The 15,044-nt window shown below is 46.6% G+C and overlaps 1 protein-coding gene across 1 annotated transcript in view; it reads left to right on the top strand.

Moving 5' to 3' along the window:
* The first annotated feature begins 303 nt into the window (after positions 1-303).
* The window catches only part of LOC116887091 (sorting nexin-3), a 32,855-nt gene continuing 18,114 nt past the window's right edge, over positions 304-15,044 (top strand). Inside the window, exon 1 of the mRNA XM_032888602.1 lies at positions 304-837. Coding sequence (XP_032744493.1) covers positions 676-837 — 162 coding nt within the window. The 5' untranslated portion in view covers positions 304-675. The remainder of the gene's footprint in view (positions 838-15,044) is intronic.

Below are 15,044 nucleotides of genomic sequence, written 5' to 3' on the forward strand. Positions count from 1 at the left end.
CCCAGGCTGCCCTCCAACTCCTGATTCTCTGCTCTCCATTTCCCAAAGGTCAGGAATACAGATGTGCACTGATTCATTTGAGACGTTTATTAAAGGTTTCTAGAAATGAATTTCCGGGGATCACAGTGAGGCACTGGACTGGCTGTCTTACAGTATAGGCAGTTTTGTCTCCTTCCTGCTGTCCCAACTACTGCCTTCAATGCGCCAGGACAGCTAAAATCATTTCCGGGGTCCCTCCGGGAGGAGAAGCTGTGTCAGAATAACCGGAAACCCCCCCCTTCCCAGCGCCCCCTACTGCGCCTGCGCGTCACTCGGCGGCGCGCTCTCCCGAGGCATTGTGGTTGTTGTAGTCTCCCCGTATCCTTGGCGCCCACCGTTCCGTGACGCCGCCGCCCCTCAGCCCCACCCCGCAGTGTCCCTCCGGGGCCGCCGCGGGGCCTGCGAACCGGGCGCGGCGTTCAGGCCAGTCAGCTGTTTCTCCTTGGGCAAAGGGCGGAAGCCCGAGCAGCCTGGGGCGGAGCTTCGCGTAGAGCGAACGCCCACCCGTCCTACGTGCTCGTTCGCCTCTGTTCGCTGCGCGCGAGCCGGGAGTCCCCCGCGGCGGGCGGCGGCGGCGGCGTTGGCGGAAGGAGGCGGCGGTGGAGAGAAGCCCGCGGCTGCCGCGGCGATAGCGAAATGGCGGAGACCGTAGCGGACACCCGGCGGCTCATCACCAAGCCGCAGAACCTGAATGACGCCTACGGGCCGCCCAGCAACTTCCTCGAGATCGACGTGAGCAATCCGCAGACAGTGGGGGTCGGCCGGGGCCGCTTCACCACCTACGAGATCAGGGTCAAGGTGAGGCGTCCGCCCTCTCCCGCAACCCTCGGTTCAGGGGCCGCTATACCCCCCATTGGACCCCGGCACGGGGCCCTGAGGTCTGCGGCCTCCCAGGCCAGACGCCCCTGCAGGGCAGCTTGTCTGCGGGCGGAGGCGTGAGCCAGGGGCTCGCCCGCTCTCTCCGTGGACGGTTTGTATGAGGACCAGCCCACTGGCTCCGGTAGAAGGTGCTGGAAGATGAGGGCGTGGGTTGAGTGAGCTCTGCTTGCCTCTCAAGCAGCTGATCTGGGCTTGACATTTGAGTTGTAGAGGTAGATCTTTCGAGAACACTGTTCTCCGATAGGGAGCTAGGTGTGGAGGGAAAGGGCGGGGGTGGGGGGCGGTTGTGCAAAGTTGAAGCCCTCTCTCTCTCCCTCCCTCTCCTTTTTTCCTGGACGCTTACCAAGACGTAGTCAAGCCAAGCCTAGCTGCTCCTTCCAGGCCTTTCTCAAGCTACAGTAAGAGTAACCTAGGTCGTACACTTCTCTGAGCAGGACTTGATGGGAGTTCACGGGAGCGCGTCAGATTTTTGTGGTAGGGCTGAACCAAGCGTTAGCAGTGAAGAGAAATGGTTGACCTTAGCATGCTTGGCCGACCTCCTGCTGAAGGCCTAGGTGTGTGGAATGTCATCTCCCTCAGTATCCAAAGTAACAACAGCCTGGGAATGGGGACCCTTAAGTATCTTGTTCCCTTAAGCGTTGGCTTTTTCACTTGAACTGAAGGAAGTAGGTTGGAGTAGAAGCGGACGCTTAGAATTTCCTATCTGGTGGGTTTCTTGGCAGTTAAGTATTTCAGACGATTTGAGGGATTGAAAGTACTGCTTGGTTTTACTCTGTAGATCAGGATTAAAGGTTTTGTCCCACATCTGGAACAAATTTCTTATTAAGTCAATTCATTGCTAAAAGTTAAATGTTAAAAAGTAACCATAAGATAATTTTGGCCTTAGAGGACTCATAAGAGGCCTGATCACTGTTAATGCTAGCGTTTATGTGAAGAAGCTTCTTGTTAAAGTCAGCACTCTGTGTGGTAAACAGAATTTGCCATCCTAGTCGTTTTTAAGTTGTATGGCTCAGGAGTGCTGTGTATATTTAGCTTGTGAAACTTACACACTCTTAAAGAATCGTTCTTAAGTCATTGGCGATCTAGAAAAAAAATTAGACATCCAGCTTTTTTTTTTTTTTTTCCTTTGAGGTTAAAGTCTCAAATCCTTGGTTGGCCTTGAACTTGTAGGCCAGGCTGGCCCCAACTGCTGGAATTAAAGTCATGTGTGTCCTTGCCTTTGGATAGCCTGGTCTCTCAAGCAACTCTTTCAAAACGTGAGCCAAAGTGGTATCTTTTCCGAAGACTGCGAAATTCAGGCTCCAGGACACTGGGAAGTACATTCTTACCCAAGCCTGCTTTAAAGGGGCTAGTTGTAGGAGCTAGAGAGACCGCGGGTTAGTGGTTAGGGACACTTAATTAACTGCTTTTGCAGAGGATTTGAGTTCAGTTCCCAGCACCCACATCAGTTGGCTCACACAACCTCCAACTGCAGGCACAGGGGATCCAATGCCCTCTTCTGGTCCCTTTGAGCACTTTCAGACACATGGCACACAGACATACATACTTTTTTTAATAATTTTTTTTTTCTTTTTTTCGGAGCTGGGGATCGAACCCAGGGCCTTGCACTTGCTAGGCAAACGCTTTACCACTGAGCTAAATCCCCAGCCCCATAAAATTTTTTTAAAGGTAATTTTTTTTTTCTTTTTAGCTTCCGGGGATGATTTTTGTCTTTAATATATGGCCTGTCACAAAAAAAAAAAAAAACAAAAAAAAAACAAAAAAAAAAAAAAAAAAAAAAACTTCCTCTTTGGCCTTTATTCACCAGAACGTTTTTCCCTGTGTTGGCATGAAACTTGGTATTCCTGTCTCTGAACTTCCAACTAGTGCTTCCTGTCACAGTTGAGTCGGGTCCGCCCTCACTTCCTCCACCTAACAACTCGGTGCTTATCTTGCTGAGTACATTGTTAAAGACTCTTTCCTAAGCCACCAAAGAGTGACTGTGACATGTGGATGTAAGTATTGAAGGCCTGGCTATGTACACAGAAACAGCCCTTTTTAAGAGTGATTAGAGAGCTAGATAATTAGATAAACTATTCTTACTCTGTGTTTTATTATGAGGCAGTTGGTTGTGTGTTAATGACTTACAGTCAGAAATACTGGTGCCCAACAATAAAACATAATTGAGGTTCTAAACGTTTAGAAAATGTTGGTGTTTTTTTCTTCATATGTAATGTATTGGCTGGAAACTCAGGAACCACGTAGTAAGACATTAGGTTGTTTAAGCAGCATATGATCTTGTATTTAGCTAGAATGAGCCGGGTGTAGGCGCACGCCTTTAATCCTAGGCCTTGGGTAGCAGAGGCAGGCCGATCTCTGAGCTCAAGGCCAGCCTGGTCTACGTAGTTCTAGGACAGGAGGGGTGACAGTGAGATGAATACATTTATCACTCCATAATTTTATTTATTACTGTTCTATGCGGTTGATATTCTCCCTAGTTTCCGCTGCGTGCGTTTTGCTATTGTATTTATCATGGAAGCCATTTTGTTTTTCAGAGTTCGGGCCCTTAAACTATCTTCCGACACACTCTTTTTTTTTTTTTTTTTTTTTTTTTTTTTTTTTTTTTTTTGGAGCTGGGGACCGAACCCAGGGCCTTGCGCTTCCTAGGCAAGTGCTCTACCACTGAGCTAAATCCCCAACCCCCCGACACACTCTTAATTCTAGCCTTGCGAAAGATGGTCAGTTTTACTGGGACTGATTGAAACTGCTCCAGCTCACGGGATAATTTCATCTAGATGGTGGCGAATCCAAGTTTCCCAATCTCCATTCATCTTCTCTCTTTGAGAGCAGTGTTTAAGGCCATTAGGATCACCTGATTAGTATCTCGGCTCCTGAAAATAATTGGCACGGTGTTAATGTTTTAACTTGTCATAATGGGTAGGTACAGCAGAGAGCACTGTAGCGATGACGGGTCTGGGAAAGCCTTAGGGTCCAGATTATCTGGCACATTTATTAAAGAGAAGGCTGAAAAGGAGATCCTGCCGCTGCCTGAGATTTGCTCATAGTTTGGGGGTTTCTCAGTAATTCAGAGTCTACTGTTGTACCTGGAGACGACTGAGATTCTGTTCTTGAGGTTCGAGCTAGCCTTGGGTTCAAAAATAAGTATTTCTTGGCAGGGCGAGGTGCCAAAAAATTAAGATTCTTCTTCCTTTCCATGAAGGAAGTCCTTGGTAGCTACACCTGCCTCCCAGGACTGGATAACATGGTGACTGGTGCCCAGTGCTCAGGCGCAGCCTGGCCCTTTCTAAATGTAAATGTCTTCTGAATGAAAGGTGTGTGCTCACTTGCAGTTGACTTACCAGAATGGATTACCTTGTTCTCAGAAAGACTATTGGCATGAATGTCTACCCTCTTTGAGGCGTCTGTGATGTAGAAAGAAGCCATCTTGTTTGTTTAGTACCTAACCAATAGCCATTTGAAATGCACATTAAAGTTTAAAGCTTAATACCAGCGTTGATTGATACAAGTTTAACAGGGGAGGTGCCCGCTAGAAGAAGCAGAATGGCTGGGTATCCACCATGCCTTTCCCCAGCGCTTAGGCAGAGGCCAGCCTGCTCTGCATGGGGGGTTTCAGGCCAGCCAGGGAGGGATGGATGGGTGGATAGATGGATGGATGGAGAGAGAGACAGAGAAAGAGAGACAGACAGATCGGGACCTTGTCTCAAGTAGCAGCTTGATAGCATTCACCATTCTAAAGATGTCTAGGTTTTTCTTTGGGCTTAGCCCTCTGATACTAAATTCGGAAATCAGTATTTAAGACTTGAAAGTATTTTATTAAAGGGTCAAAATTGTGTGTGTGTGTGTGTGTGTGTGTGTGTGTGTGTTGTGGTTTCTGAGGCAATGTTGCCCTCACTCACTCTAGCTTTCCATTCCTGACCCTTCTGCCTACATTTCGGAAGTGCTAGGTCACAGGCCTACACCACCATGCCTGACCAAAATAGTGTTTTAGAAAATGAAGTCCTGCTTCTAAAGGCAGGTTCCCCTTTAACCCTGGCTGCCTTGAGCTCACAGAGGCTTGCTCGCCTCTATCTGCAAGGGACCGGGACTGAAGGTGTGTGCCGCCATGCCCAGCTGAAAACCGGGTAGTTAAAAACACATTCATTTTATCTTGTGGATGTCTGTGCTCCACATGCTGGGTGCCTTCGGGGGTCAGAAGATGTCCATGTTCTGCAGCTGGAGCTCAGGTGTTTGTAAAGCACTGTGTGGGTGCTGGGAAGTGCTTTAAACCCTGTTCCCACATCAGGCCATCTTGATACTGGGGGTAGTTGTCTAGTCTTCATAGTTCTTTCAGTTACTCAGTTAGCCGTGTGTTTGGGGTGTTGTTGTCTTTAATTTTTTTCTTTTTTGAGACAGGGTCTTTGTATGCAGTCTTAGCTGGCCTTGAGCTCACAGAGGTCCTCCTGCCTCTGCCTCCTGATTGCCAGGAATAAAGGGGTGTACTACCATGCCCAGTTGAAATGTTCTCTAATTACACATTTGAGATCAGTTTTAATTGACTTTTGAAGATTTTTTTTTTGGAATTATTTTTATGTGTGTGAATGTGTACATGTACCTTGTGCAAACCTGGTGGTGCCCTAGAAACCAGAAGAGACCAATGGATCTCCTACAACTAGCGTTTTGTGTGGTGGTGAACCACCATGTGGGAGCTGGGAACTGATCCTGGGTCTGCTACAAGGGCAGCAAGTGCTCTTACCCACTGGACCATCTCCCAGCCCTGTGATCAGCATTTCTGGATCTCCACGGAGTGGAGTCACTCACTGATGGAAGAAGACTGTGTTCTAACTTAACACCAGCCTTAAGAGAATGTCGTAAAGGCAGTGGCAGTTCAGAAAGAGCCCTGTTGGTTTATATTGGATAATTAAAACTCAGATCTATATCCAGCTTAAGAGTCAGAAACAAAGACACAAAGATTTTCCCCTCCCAAGGGAGTAGTCTGCTTACTGCCCAAGAGCTGCTGTGACTGTAAACTAAGTGTCTGGTGTGGACTGCGATTTTTTTTTTTTATTTAAAAAAGTTCTATCTACACCTTAATTTTGGTGTACTCAGATGTTTTAACCCTTGGAAGGACATTTCAGCGTTGCCATGCTTGAGATGTAGAGGTTGATGTCAGCAGGTCAGGTGTGCCTGAAAACCCTCTGAGATGTTCAGTCTGCTGTGGAGAGGTAACCGGGATGGTGTTGGTCTAACGCTGTGAAGGGGAGGAATCTCCCTTGATGATAGCAGTTAAGTTCATGGACGGACGGACAGACGGTCTGACCACGCCAGAGCTCCACTTACTGGATCAAGTGCATGCAGTCTTCCAGAGCTTTCATTCACTTCCTCCTCCTCTTCAGAACAGTTTTCCTTCAGCTGCCTCAGCTGCCCTCAGGACTTATCCCATGGCTCTCGGATTTAATGTCCTCTTTGTAGAGATTTTGCTGATCCTGCCTCACTACACTAGCTTTACTTCCTGTGTACCTTAGTTGCTCTGTTTGTGGCTTTCTGTAGTTCCTGTATCTCACACTAGAAGTTTCTAAAAAGAGAAAGACTGTCATGCCCACCGTTGTCCCACACCGTATACTGCTCAGCACATAGCGGACACCTAGATCCATCCCTGTTCTGGACATTAGCTTGCTGAAGGTCATAACTCTTAGTAGTAAAGCTGGGATTTAAATCTAGATTTTTCTGATACAGTGTATGCCCTTTCGTTGTTGCTTTTTTTTTTTTTTTTGGAGCTGGGGACCCAACACAGGGCCTTGCGCTTTGCTAGGCAAGCGCTCTACCACTGAGCTAAATCCCCAACCCCATGTATGTCTTTTCTACCACACTCACATCCCTGTCATGTGGAGCGCTTGTAAGCACCATTGGAGATAGTCTTGACTAGATAGATAAGGTTTGGGCAGTGGTAGTTTGACCAGCATCCCAGCAAGGCACTTTTGACACCCAATCTTACTGTGTTGTCTCCCCAAGGAAGACAGGTGGCAGGGAAGACTGAGGAAAAGACAGCTACCTACGCTTGTTAATAGCCTAGGTGGGATTAAAAGGGTCCTGAAGTAGTTGTGGCAAATGTAAATATGGCAGATCCTATAAAGAAACCATGGATAATATCCAAAGACAGGAAATGTGTTTTGAAGGAGAGGCAATTAAATAGGTTAAAAATGTCAGCTTCTACAGCTTGGAATTTGAGAGGAGAGACCTAGGCTGTATTCACCTAGGCCAGGTGGTTTTACCTCTAGGTATATCTATTCTATAACATGAAAGTTAGCCAGAAATCAAGAAGAGACATATGTATGTTTAGGGAAAAAAAAAACAAAAAAAAAAAACAACTTAGGATAGAATAGTTTCTGAGGGCCAGTTCATTACTGACTGCACAAAAGACTGAGTTTAATAAAACATGGTAGCTCACACCTGCAGTCCTAGCACTGGGGCCTGGAAGGAGGATCGATAGGAGTTTGAGGCTGCTCAGTGAGACTCTCTCAAAAAATAAAACTTACATCTGAAACAAGACAGGATTTTTCTGATCAGTGTTTTTTTTTTCCACAACCAGCCAATAAGTGAACGTTTATAAGCTCTATTGTGTGACACATACTGTATTGGTGAGGTGCTTGACTGAAAGATGGGGCGCCCTGGGGGTGGGGTGTATTGGCGCATACTTTTATTCTGGAATAGTGACCTGAGTGGGCCTCTGGCAGCCATGTAAAAAGCTGGTTATTAAGGCAGTGGTATACGGCAGTGGGGGGGAAGACGGAAGAGGCCTAGAGCCTGGAGCCAGCCAGCTCGGCCCAGTCTGTGAGGCCTAGGTCCGTCCTGGTGAGAGACTCCTATCCCCAAGGAGGATGGATCCTGGTCAACACAAGGTTGGCCTCTGGCCTCCACATGCACCTCGACGCATACGCACACTGTGTGCATGGTGTGAGTGAGTGTGCATGGTGTGGGTGAGAGCCTGTCTGGCCAGGAGTGCGGGTGCAGAAGGTGGGCAGTAGAGGGAGCACCTGTGTCTCTGTACTTGGCTGCCTGCATCTTGGTTTATAGACCTGCCTGGGTCGTCTAATACTGATGGTGGATTCCGACTACTTGATTCCCCAGGACTCCTTGCAGGTGTCTGACTGAAGGTCTCTGCTGTCCTTCAGCTCCCTTTCCTCTCCCTGAGCCCTTTCCATTGTGCTTCCCTGAAAGAACCCTCCAGTCTGCCTCACCACACTCTCTCTTACCCTCTTGTGACCTTCTCTCTCCCTTGGTCCTGTTCCTCCTGCCCACAGTCCCTTCCACTCACGTCTCCCCACATGCACACACATTTCACTTGTACATGTGGGAGAACCCAGCCTCATATAACTTCACCTCAGTTTATTTTCCTGCAATGTCACAGTTCATCTTTACAGCTGAATACAGAGCCTTTCGTAAGTACCACATTTTCTTTATCCGTCTGCTAATGGACACCACGGCTGGTTCTGCACATTGGCAGTTAATCATAGTGCAGCCGTGAACAAGGATGTACAACGGCCTCCTTTCGCTGACACAGAATCCTTAGACCTAAGGAGTGGTATAGCGGGATCTAATTGATGAGTCTTCACACTCCTGGCTGCCCGTGTTCTAACTAACACCCACATTTATAACTCTACCAATTGACTTTTATTTTTAAATGGGGTGAGAAAGCTTGTTTGTGGTTTTGTTTTGTTTTTGGTATGTGAGGTAATGGTGCACACATCCATGGTTTACGTGGGTTTCAGAGTCTGCTTACCAGAGTCTGTTCTCTTCTACACTTGGGTCCTGGGGATTGCAGTGAGGTTGTCAAGTGTGGGGACAGTGCCTTTGCCAGCTGAGCCATCTCCCCGCCCCTCAGAGAGAGTACATTAAATTTGCATTGTCCTGATGACTAAGGACGTTGAATGCTTCTATTCCCTCTAGATGTTTTTTAGTACTGTACAGCAAACCACCCTGAAACTACTGGTTTTACTGGTTTATAACAGCAATTTTCTTGCCAGTCTGAATATTACCTTGGTGTAGTGTCTCTGTCACTTAAATGACTGTTAGCCAAATGACTGACATGTTTGGCATTTGATACTGTCACTTGCTACACAGACATAAGGGCCTAAGCTCTAATCCACCACCTACCAAAAAGCTGGGTGTGGTGGCCAGTATCTTTACCCCTACACTGAAAGGCCAAGACTGGCGATGGTGGCGATGGTGGCCAGTATCTTTACCCTACACTGAAAGACAAAGACTGGCGATGGTGGCCAGTATCTTTACCCTACACTGAAAGACAAAGACTGGCGATGGTGGCCAGTATCTTTACCCTACACTGAAAGACAAAGACTGGCGATGGTGGCCAGTATCTTTACCCTACACTGAAAGGCAAAGACTGGCGATACCTCATGGCTCACTGGGCACTGACTGAAATGGTAAGCTCTGGATTCAGTGAGAAAACCCTGTTTTAAATAAGAAGGTAGAAAACTGACTGAGGGGGCTGGAGAGGCGGCTCAGTGGTTGAGAGCACTGTCTGCTCTTCCACGGGCCCTGGGTTGAGTCTCAGCACCCATGTGCTGGCTCACAACTGTCTCTAGTTCCAGTTCCTGTGGATCCGATGCTCTCCTCTGGTCTCCCCAGGCACCAGGCACACAGTGGTGTACAGAAGTACACACATATGAAACACTCATACACATAAAATACAATTTTAAATTTAAGTGATTGAAGAACACATCCTGATGTCAGCCCTGGCTCAGGCTTGGCCACACAACAGGCACAGCTTGTACGAGCATATACACTTGGAGTGCACACATACCTCAAAGAAAAGAAGAGGCTAAACATCCATCTTGATAGTAAGTGAATGGCTATAAAGAGAAAACGTGAAGATTTCCCAAAGACAGGTCACTCTGGCTAAGTGAGCTAGGCATGGCAGCACATGCTGTAATCCTGGCCATTCTGAAGGCTGCTGGTCCGTGTTTCTTAGTCCAAGCAACAGCAGACACCCCATCTCAAATATAAATAGGAAAGAAAGGAAAAATGAGAGAATTATATGTTAAAGAATTTGTGTACTGGGGTTGGGATTGTATGCATGTATGTGTACCTAAGTGCGCGTGCCTCTGTGTGGCCTATTAGCACAAGCGATGACAGCTTTGACCCTATCTTTTAAAATTTATTTATTAAATACATATATAAACACACTGTGGCTGTCTTCAGATGCACCAGAAGAGGGCATCAGGTCTTATTCGAGATGGTTGTGAGCCACAATGTGGTTGCTGAGATTTGAACTCAGGACCTCTGGAAGAGTAGTGTTCTTAACCACTGAGCCATCTCTCCAGCCCTGTCCTTAGTTTTTGAGACAGGGTCCTGAAGCTCAACTTTGTTAGACTGGCTGGTCAGCAAGTCCCCGACGTCCTCCTGTCTCAACCTTTGGGTGCTGGGACTACAGGCACATACAACACTGTAACTTTTTGGGGTATCCAGACTGTTTATGAAGGTCTGGGAAACGATTCAGAGGGTCACATAAATACAAGACTCAGACCTTTCTTTTTTTATTTTTTTTTTTTTTTAAGTTTTATTTTATTGTATATGAGTACCCTCTGCGCTTCAGAAGAGGGGGCATCAGATCTCATTACAGATGGTTGTGAGCCACCACCATTTGCTGGATTTGAACTCCCTCAGGAAGAGCCTTCCACTGAGCCATCTCTCCACCCTTTTTTTTTTAATTATTCCATTCGTTTACATCGTAACTGATCCCACTTCCTGGTCACTCCTCCACAAACCCCCTATCCCACACAAACACAAACTGTGACATAATTTCAAACTTTATCGTCAGGCTTCTGGACCACCAGAACTCAGCAAGGTTCTAGAGTCAGTAGTGCCATGTATTTTGCATGTGTTAGAAGAGAAGTCACTTTGCACCTGTGGTTCTAAGTATCAAAGTACAAAACATACTTAAGTTTTTTAGCTAGTAAGTACGTAGCTGCACAATTTTCCTGAGCTTTAGGATACACAGGACAGTGTTTTCATAAGGCCTTGTGAAGGTGAGTGTATGAAGGCACCGCCCCCTGGTGCTGCAAGATTGACACCCGTTCCTTCTCCAGACCCACTCAGTTAAAGCCAGAAAGAGAACCAACTTACATATCATATGTACACACACAGAGGTTTTTTGTTTTTCAAGATGGGATTTTCTTTTTTTTGTCTGCCTCTGCTTCTCAAGTGCTGAGATTAAAGGTGTTTGCCACCGTGCCCAGCTCAAGAGTTTTCTAATGTGCGTACCATGTCGGTGGTATACACTTGCAGTCCCTGCAAACCGGAGAGTCAATGGTTGATGTCCATTTTTGGGTTAGCATGCTGCTCTACGTAAGTAGCAGCCTATGGAGAGACCGTGGCTGAGGAGAGGGGGAAGAAGGAAAGCTTTAGGTGCTCGGGCTCAGTTATGAGTGCAGTTAGCTCTTCGGTGAATCACTTAGGAGTCTGTTCTTTGGTCTTATCTGCTCTAGAATTTTCCTTTTTCAGTGCCCGGCAATCATTTAAATTTGGCAGAGGTGTTCTGGTTTTATTTCACGTGTGAGTGTTTGTCCTAATGTGTATCGTGCACTGTGTGGATACAGTGCCTGCAGAGGCCAGAAGTGGGAGTCGGATCCAGTGGGGCTAGAGTTACGGATGGTTGTTGGTCCCTGTAGATGCTAGGAATTGAACCCAGCCCCTCTGTAACAGCAGTCCGTGCTCTTAGCCTCTGAGCTATCTCTCCAGCCCCTAGCAATCATTTAAATTGGGGTGTTGGATTCCTACTACCATTTGGCTAGTCTCTCACATTTATTTTGTCTTGTTTAGTGTGTACTTATTTGATTACAAGTGATGGTAGCCTCTGAGATGGACAGGACAGCTCTTAATGAAGGAACCAAGGGTGTACTAGAGCGGGACTCCCTGACTTTCATTGACCTCCAGTCTGTTTTATGTTTTAGTCACTTGTCACTCTGTCTGGTCACTGGTACTTCTGTGCCAAGCTCCAGGTGTGGATTGACTTCACACCCCATTCTCTTAAAGTAACCTCTTGAGAGCCTTGTTTGGGTGTTTGTTTCTTTTGTGACAGGGTTTCTGTGAAAGCCCTACTCGGCTGTCTTGGAACTCACTGTGTAGATCAGGCTGGCCTTGAACTCAGATCTACGTGTGTCTGCCTCCCAAGTGCTGGGATTAGAGGCCTGCAGCACCGCGAGTCATTTATTCTTAGTACTTTGACCATTTATGAGTCTGCAGTATATACTGCCCACCGCAAAAACAGCCTCTGATTAAAGTTAAGAACACTGTCAATCTATGGGCAAAAAAATAAAACATAAAACTTAGAGGACAATTTGACAGAGACACATCATGTCATTGCTTATTTTAGGGATTTGCCTGTAAGTTTGTAGTGTGAACAGTTTCTCTGCCCAGAATCTTGAGGAGGTTTTAAGCCTGGCCTCCTGGGGGTCACCCCTGGATCTTACACTAGTGACTGGCCATGGCCAAAGGTTATACATAAATCCATAAAAACCTAGAAAAGCTTCTGCCTCTGGAAGAGGGCGCTGTGGAGGTTGGGAATGGATTCAAACTTCAGTCAGTTTATGACTTTGCCCTAGCTTTTACATGGCCCGATTCTCCTGTTTGCTTCTGTCCTTTATCTGTGGCAGATGTCGCATGCAGCTGCAGTTCTGTGGATAACCAGTGTTGCTAACTCCTAACTGGCTCTCTCCGGCCACCCGAGAAGATAGCAGCCTCTCAGGGCTGGCATGGCGCTTTCTCTGTCCCTGCTGTTCATCGGGTCTCCTGGTTCCTTCTAGTCTTGGTTCCTGCTTGGCCCTCCCCAATTTTGAGTTCTCAGGAACACTTTTTAAGCAGTGTACCTGCAAATACAGCTTTACTACTTTCTCTGTCATTGCTGGATTCACGTGGGACCGGGTATGGTGGTAACAGTCGTCCAGGACGCCGTCCTTCGTAATTCTCCCCTGTGGTTCAGCAGCACACTGTGCACCGGCACTCAGTGCTTCCCAGTTTGTGCTGCCTTCAGCTCATTCGTCTACTTGGAGTGGTATTTTGGGGAAGAGGCTTTACCGAGCTCACTCCAGCAATGGCGAGGCTGCAGCCTTCTTTCCTGATACTGAAGATGACCCCAGGCCTCCTGAAGTCTGCCCGGCCTGCTTTTCCCTTACGCGTTTCTCTGATGCTCTGTAGTTGAAGACAGAAGATCCTAACTCATTGTTCCTGTCGGGTGTGTGCGTGGTGTGGTGTGTGTGCCCAGCATGTGAGTGGGAGCAGACGACTCTGTCTGTAGGATGTGCGCATGCCCTGCTTCCCAGGCTGAGGTCAAAGGGACTGTGCGTCTGCTCTCCTTCTGCACTGTCACATCAGGGCTCCAGAACTTGAACTCTGCTCCTCAGGCTTGAGTGGCAGGTGCTGTCTGTTACCCACTGAGTCATCTTGCCAGGCAAGTTTTATTCTTTTATATAAACAAATCCAATTTTTATGGCACAGTTTATTAAAAAGAGACTGATTTTCCTTTCATGTATTTTCGTTTGCTCTTTGTCAAAATTACTTGGCCGTATTATTTCTTAGTCTTTATTGGACTTCCCCCCTTTTTTCTTTTCATTTTTCAAAAAAAAAATATGTATTTATTCGTGTGGGTGTGCACCTGAGCTGGGACACAGATGTTCTAGAGATCAGGACAACTTACTGATTCAGTTGTCTCCCACCATGTGGCTGAGGACCAAACTCCCGTGGTCAGTTTTGGCAGCAAGTGCCCTTACCCGAGGTACCTGGTCAGCCCATACAGTTTCATTGCTTCTGATTGAGACAAGGTAATGCCTCTGGCTTTCCCTTTTCAGATTGTGTTGGCTGTGAAGTCTCTATTGGTTCCCTGAGACTTAAGAGTCACAGTGGTTTTGCGTCTCGTTCCCAGGTCTCATTTCTCCGAGGCAGTGTGCTGTTTGTGCTAATCCGAGAGACATCTAAATCGATGTATGTTTGGGTTCCCGTTAGTGAGTCTTAGCTAGAGTTCTCAACTCGTTTTCTTTAAAATGCTGATGGCTAGATTCTGCCTGTGGTACTTTGAGAGCACTTTGTCACCCGTGGTGTCCCTTTTGGGGAGATGGAGGGGTGCAGACTTGATGGAGGAGGTATGTCATTTGGAGTGAGATGGAGATCAAAGCTCAGGCCTCTTCCAGTTTGTTCTTCCTGCTTTGTGCTTGTGGTTCAGGATGTGAGCATTCTCTGTGCACAGCTTTAATTCCAGAGAGCCAGAGGCAGATCTCTGTGAGCCTGGTCTGTACAGAAAGACCTTGTCTCAAAAACAGGAAAGGGGGCTGGAGAGATGGCTCAGTGGTTAAGACCACTGGCTGCTCTTCCAGAGGTCCTGAGTTCAAATCCCAGCAACCACATGGAGGATCAGGACCATCTGTAATGGGATCCGATGCCCTCTTCTGGTGTGTCTGAAGACAGCGACAGTGTACTCACATACATAAAATAAACCTTTTTTTTTAAAAAAGGAGCAGAAAGGACGTGAAGGCCCAGGTTCCTGCTGTTGATGCGGATCCTTCCTGCTAGGGTGTCTCACCGCCTTAAGCCTCAGCCCAAGTAAACCCTAGTCCTTACGTTGTTGGTCATTGTGTTTATCACAGCAGCAGAACAGTAACTACTACACTGCCCTAGACCATTTGGATGCCATTCTAGGTGGTGGTCGTGTCTGGATAGGATTCTTAGGGTTAGGCAAGTTGGGAAGATAGGCAATAAATACAAATTTTAAACTTTTGCACTTAAAAATGTGCAAAGAAAATGTTAGATTAGTAAGATATTCATTTATAGGCCTAATTCTTCTACCATAAGAATGTAGGATTATGATTGTAAACTTGTACATGAATTTCCTTTACAATTATTATACATTTCTGTTAAAGGTTGTTCATGGAAAACCTTTCATGTTCTTGGCAATTCATAAATGAAGGCTGTGAACAAAATGGGAAGAATATGGAGTTAGTTGGTTTATACATTAAACTAGTTTAAAATAACTCTTCGTTGTCCTTTTTGGAAGTTGTACCATAAAGCATACTTCCTTACAATAATGAGGGATTGTATCATTGAAGGGCCATGTCCTTAGTTTTTAAAGACGACGAAACTAA

The sequence above is a fragment of the Rattus rattus genome, chromosome 18, assembly GCF_011064425.1.
Source record: "Rattus rattus isolate New Zealand chromosome 18, Rrattus_CSIRO_v1, whole genome shotgun sequence".
NCBI classification, from domain to species: Eukaryota; Metazoa; Chordata; class Mammalia; order Rodentia; family Muridae; genus Rattus; species Rattus rattus.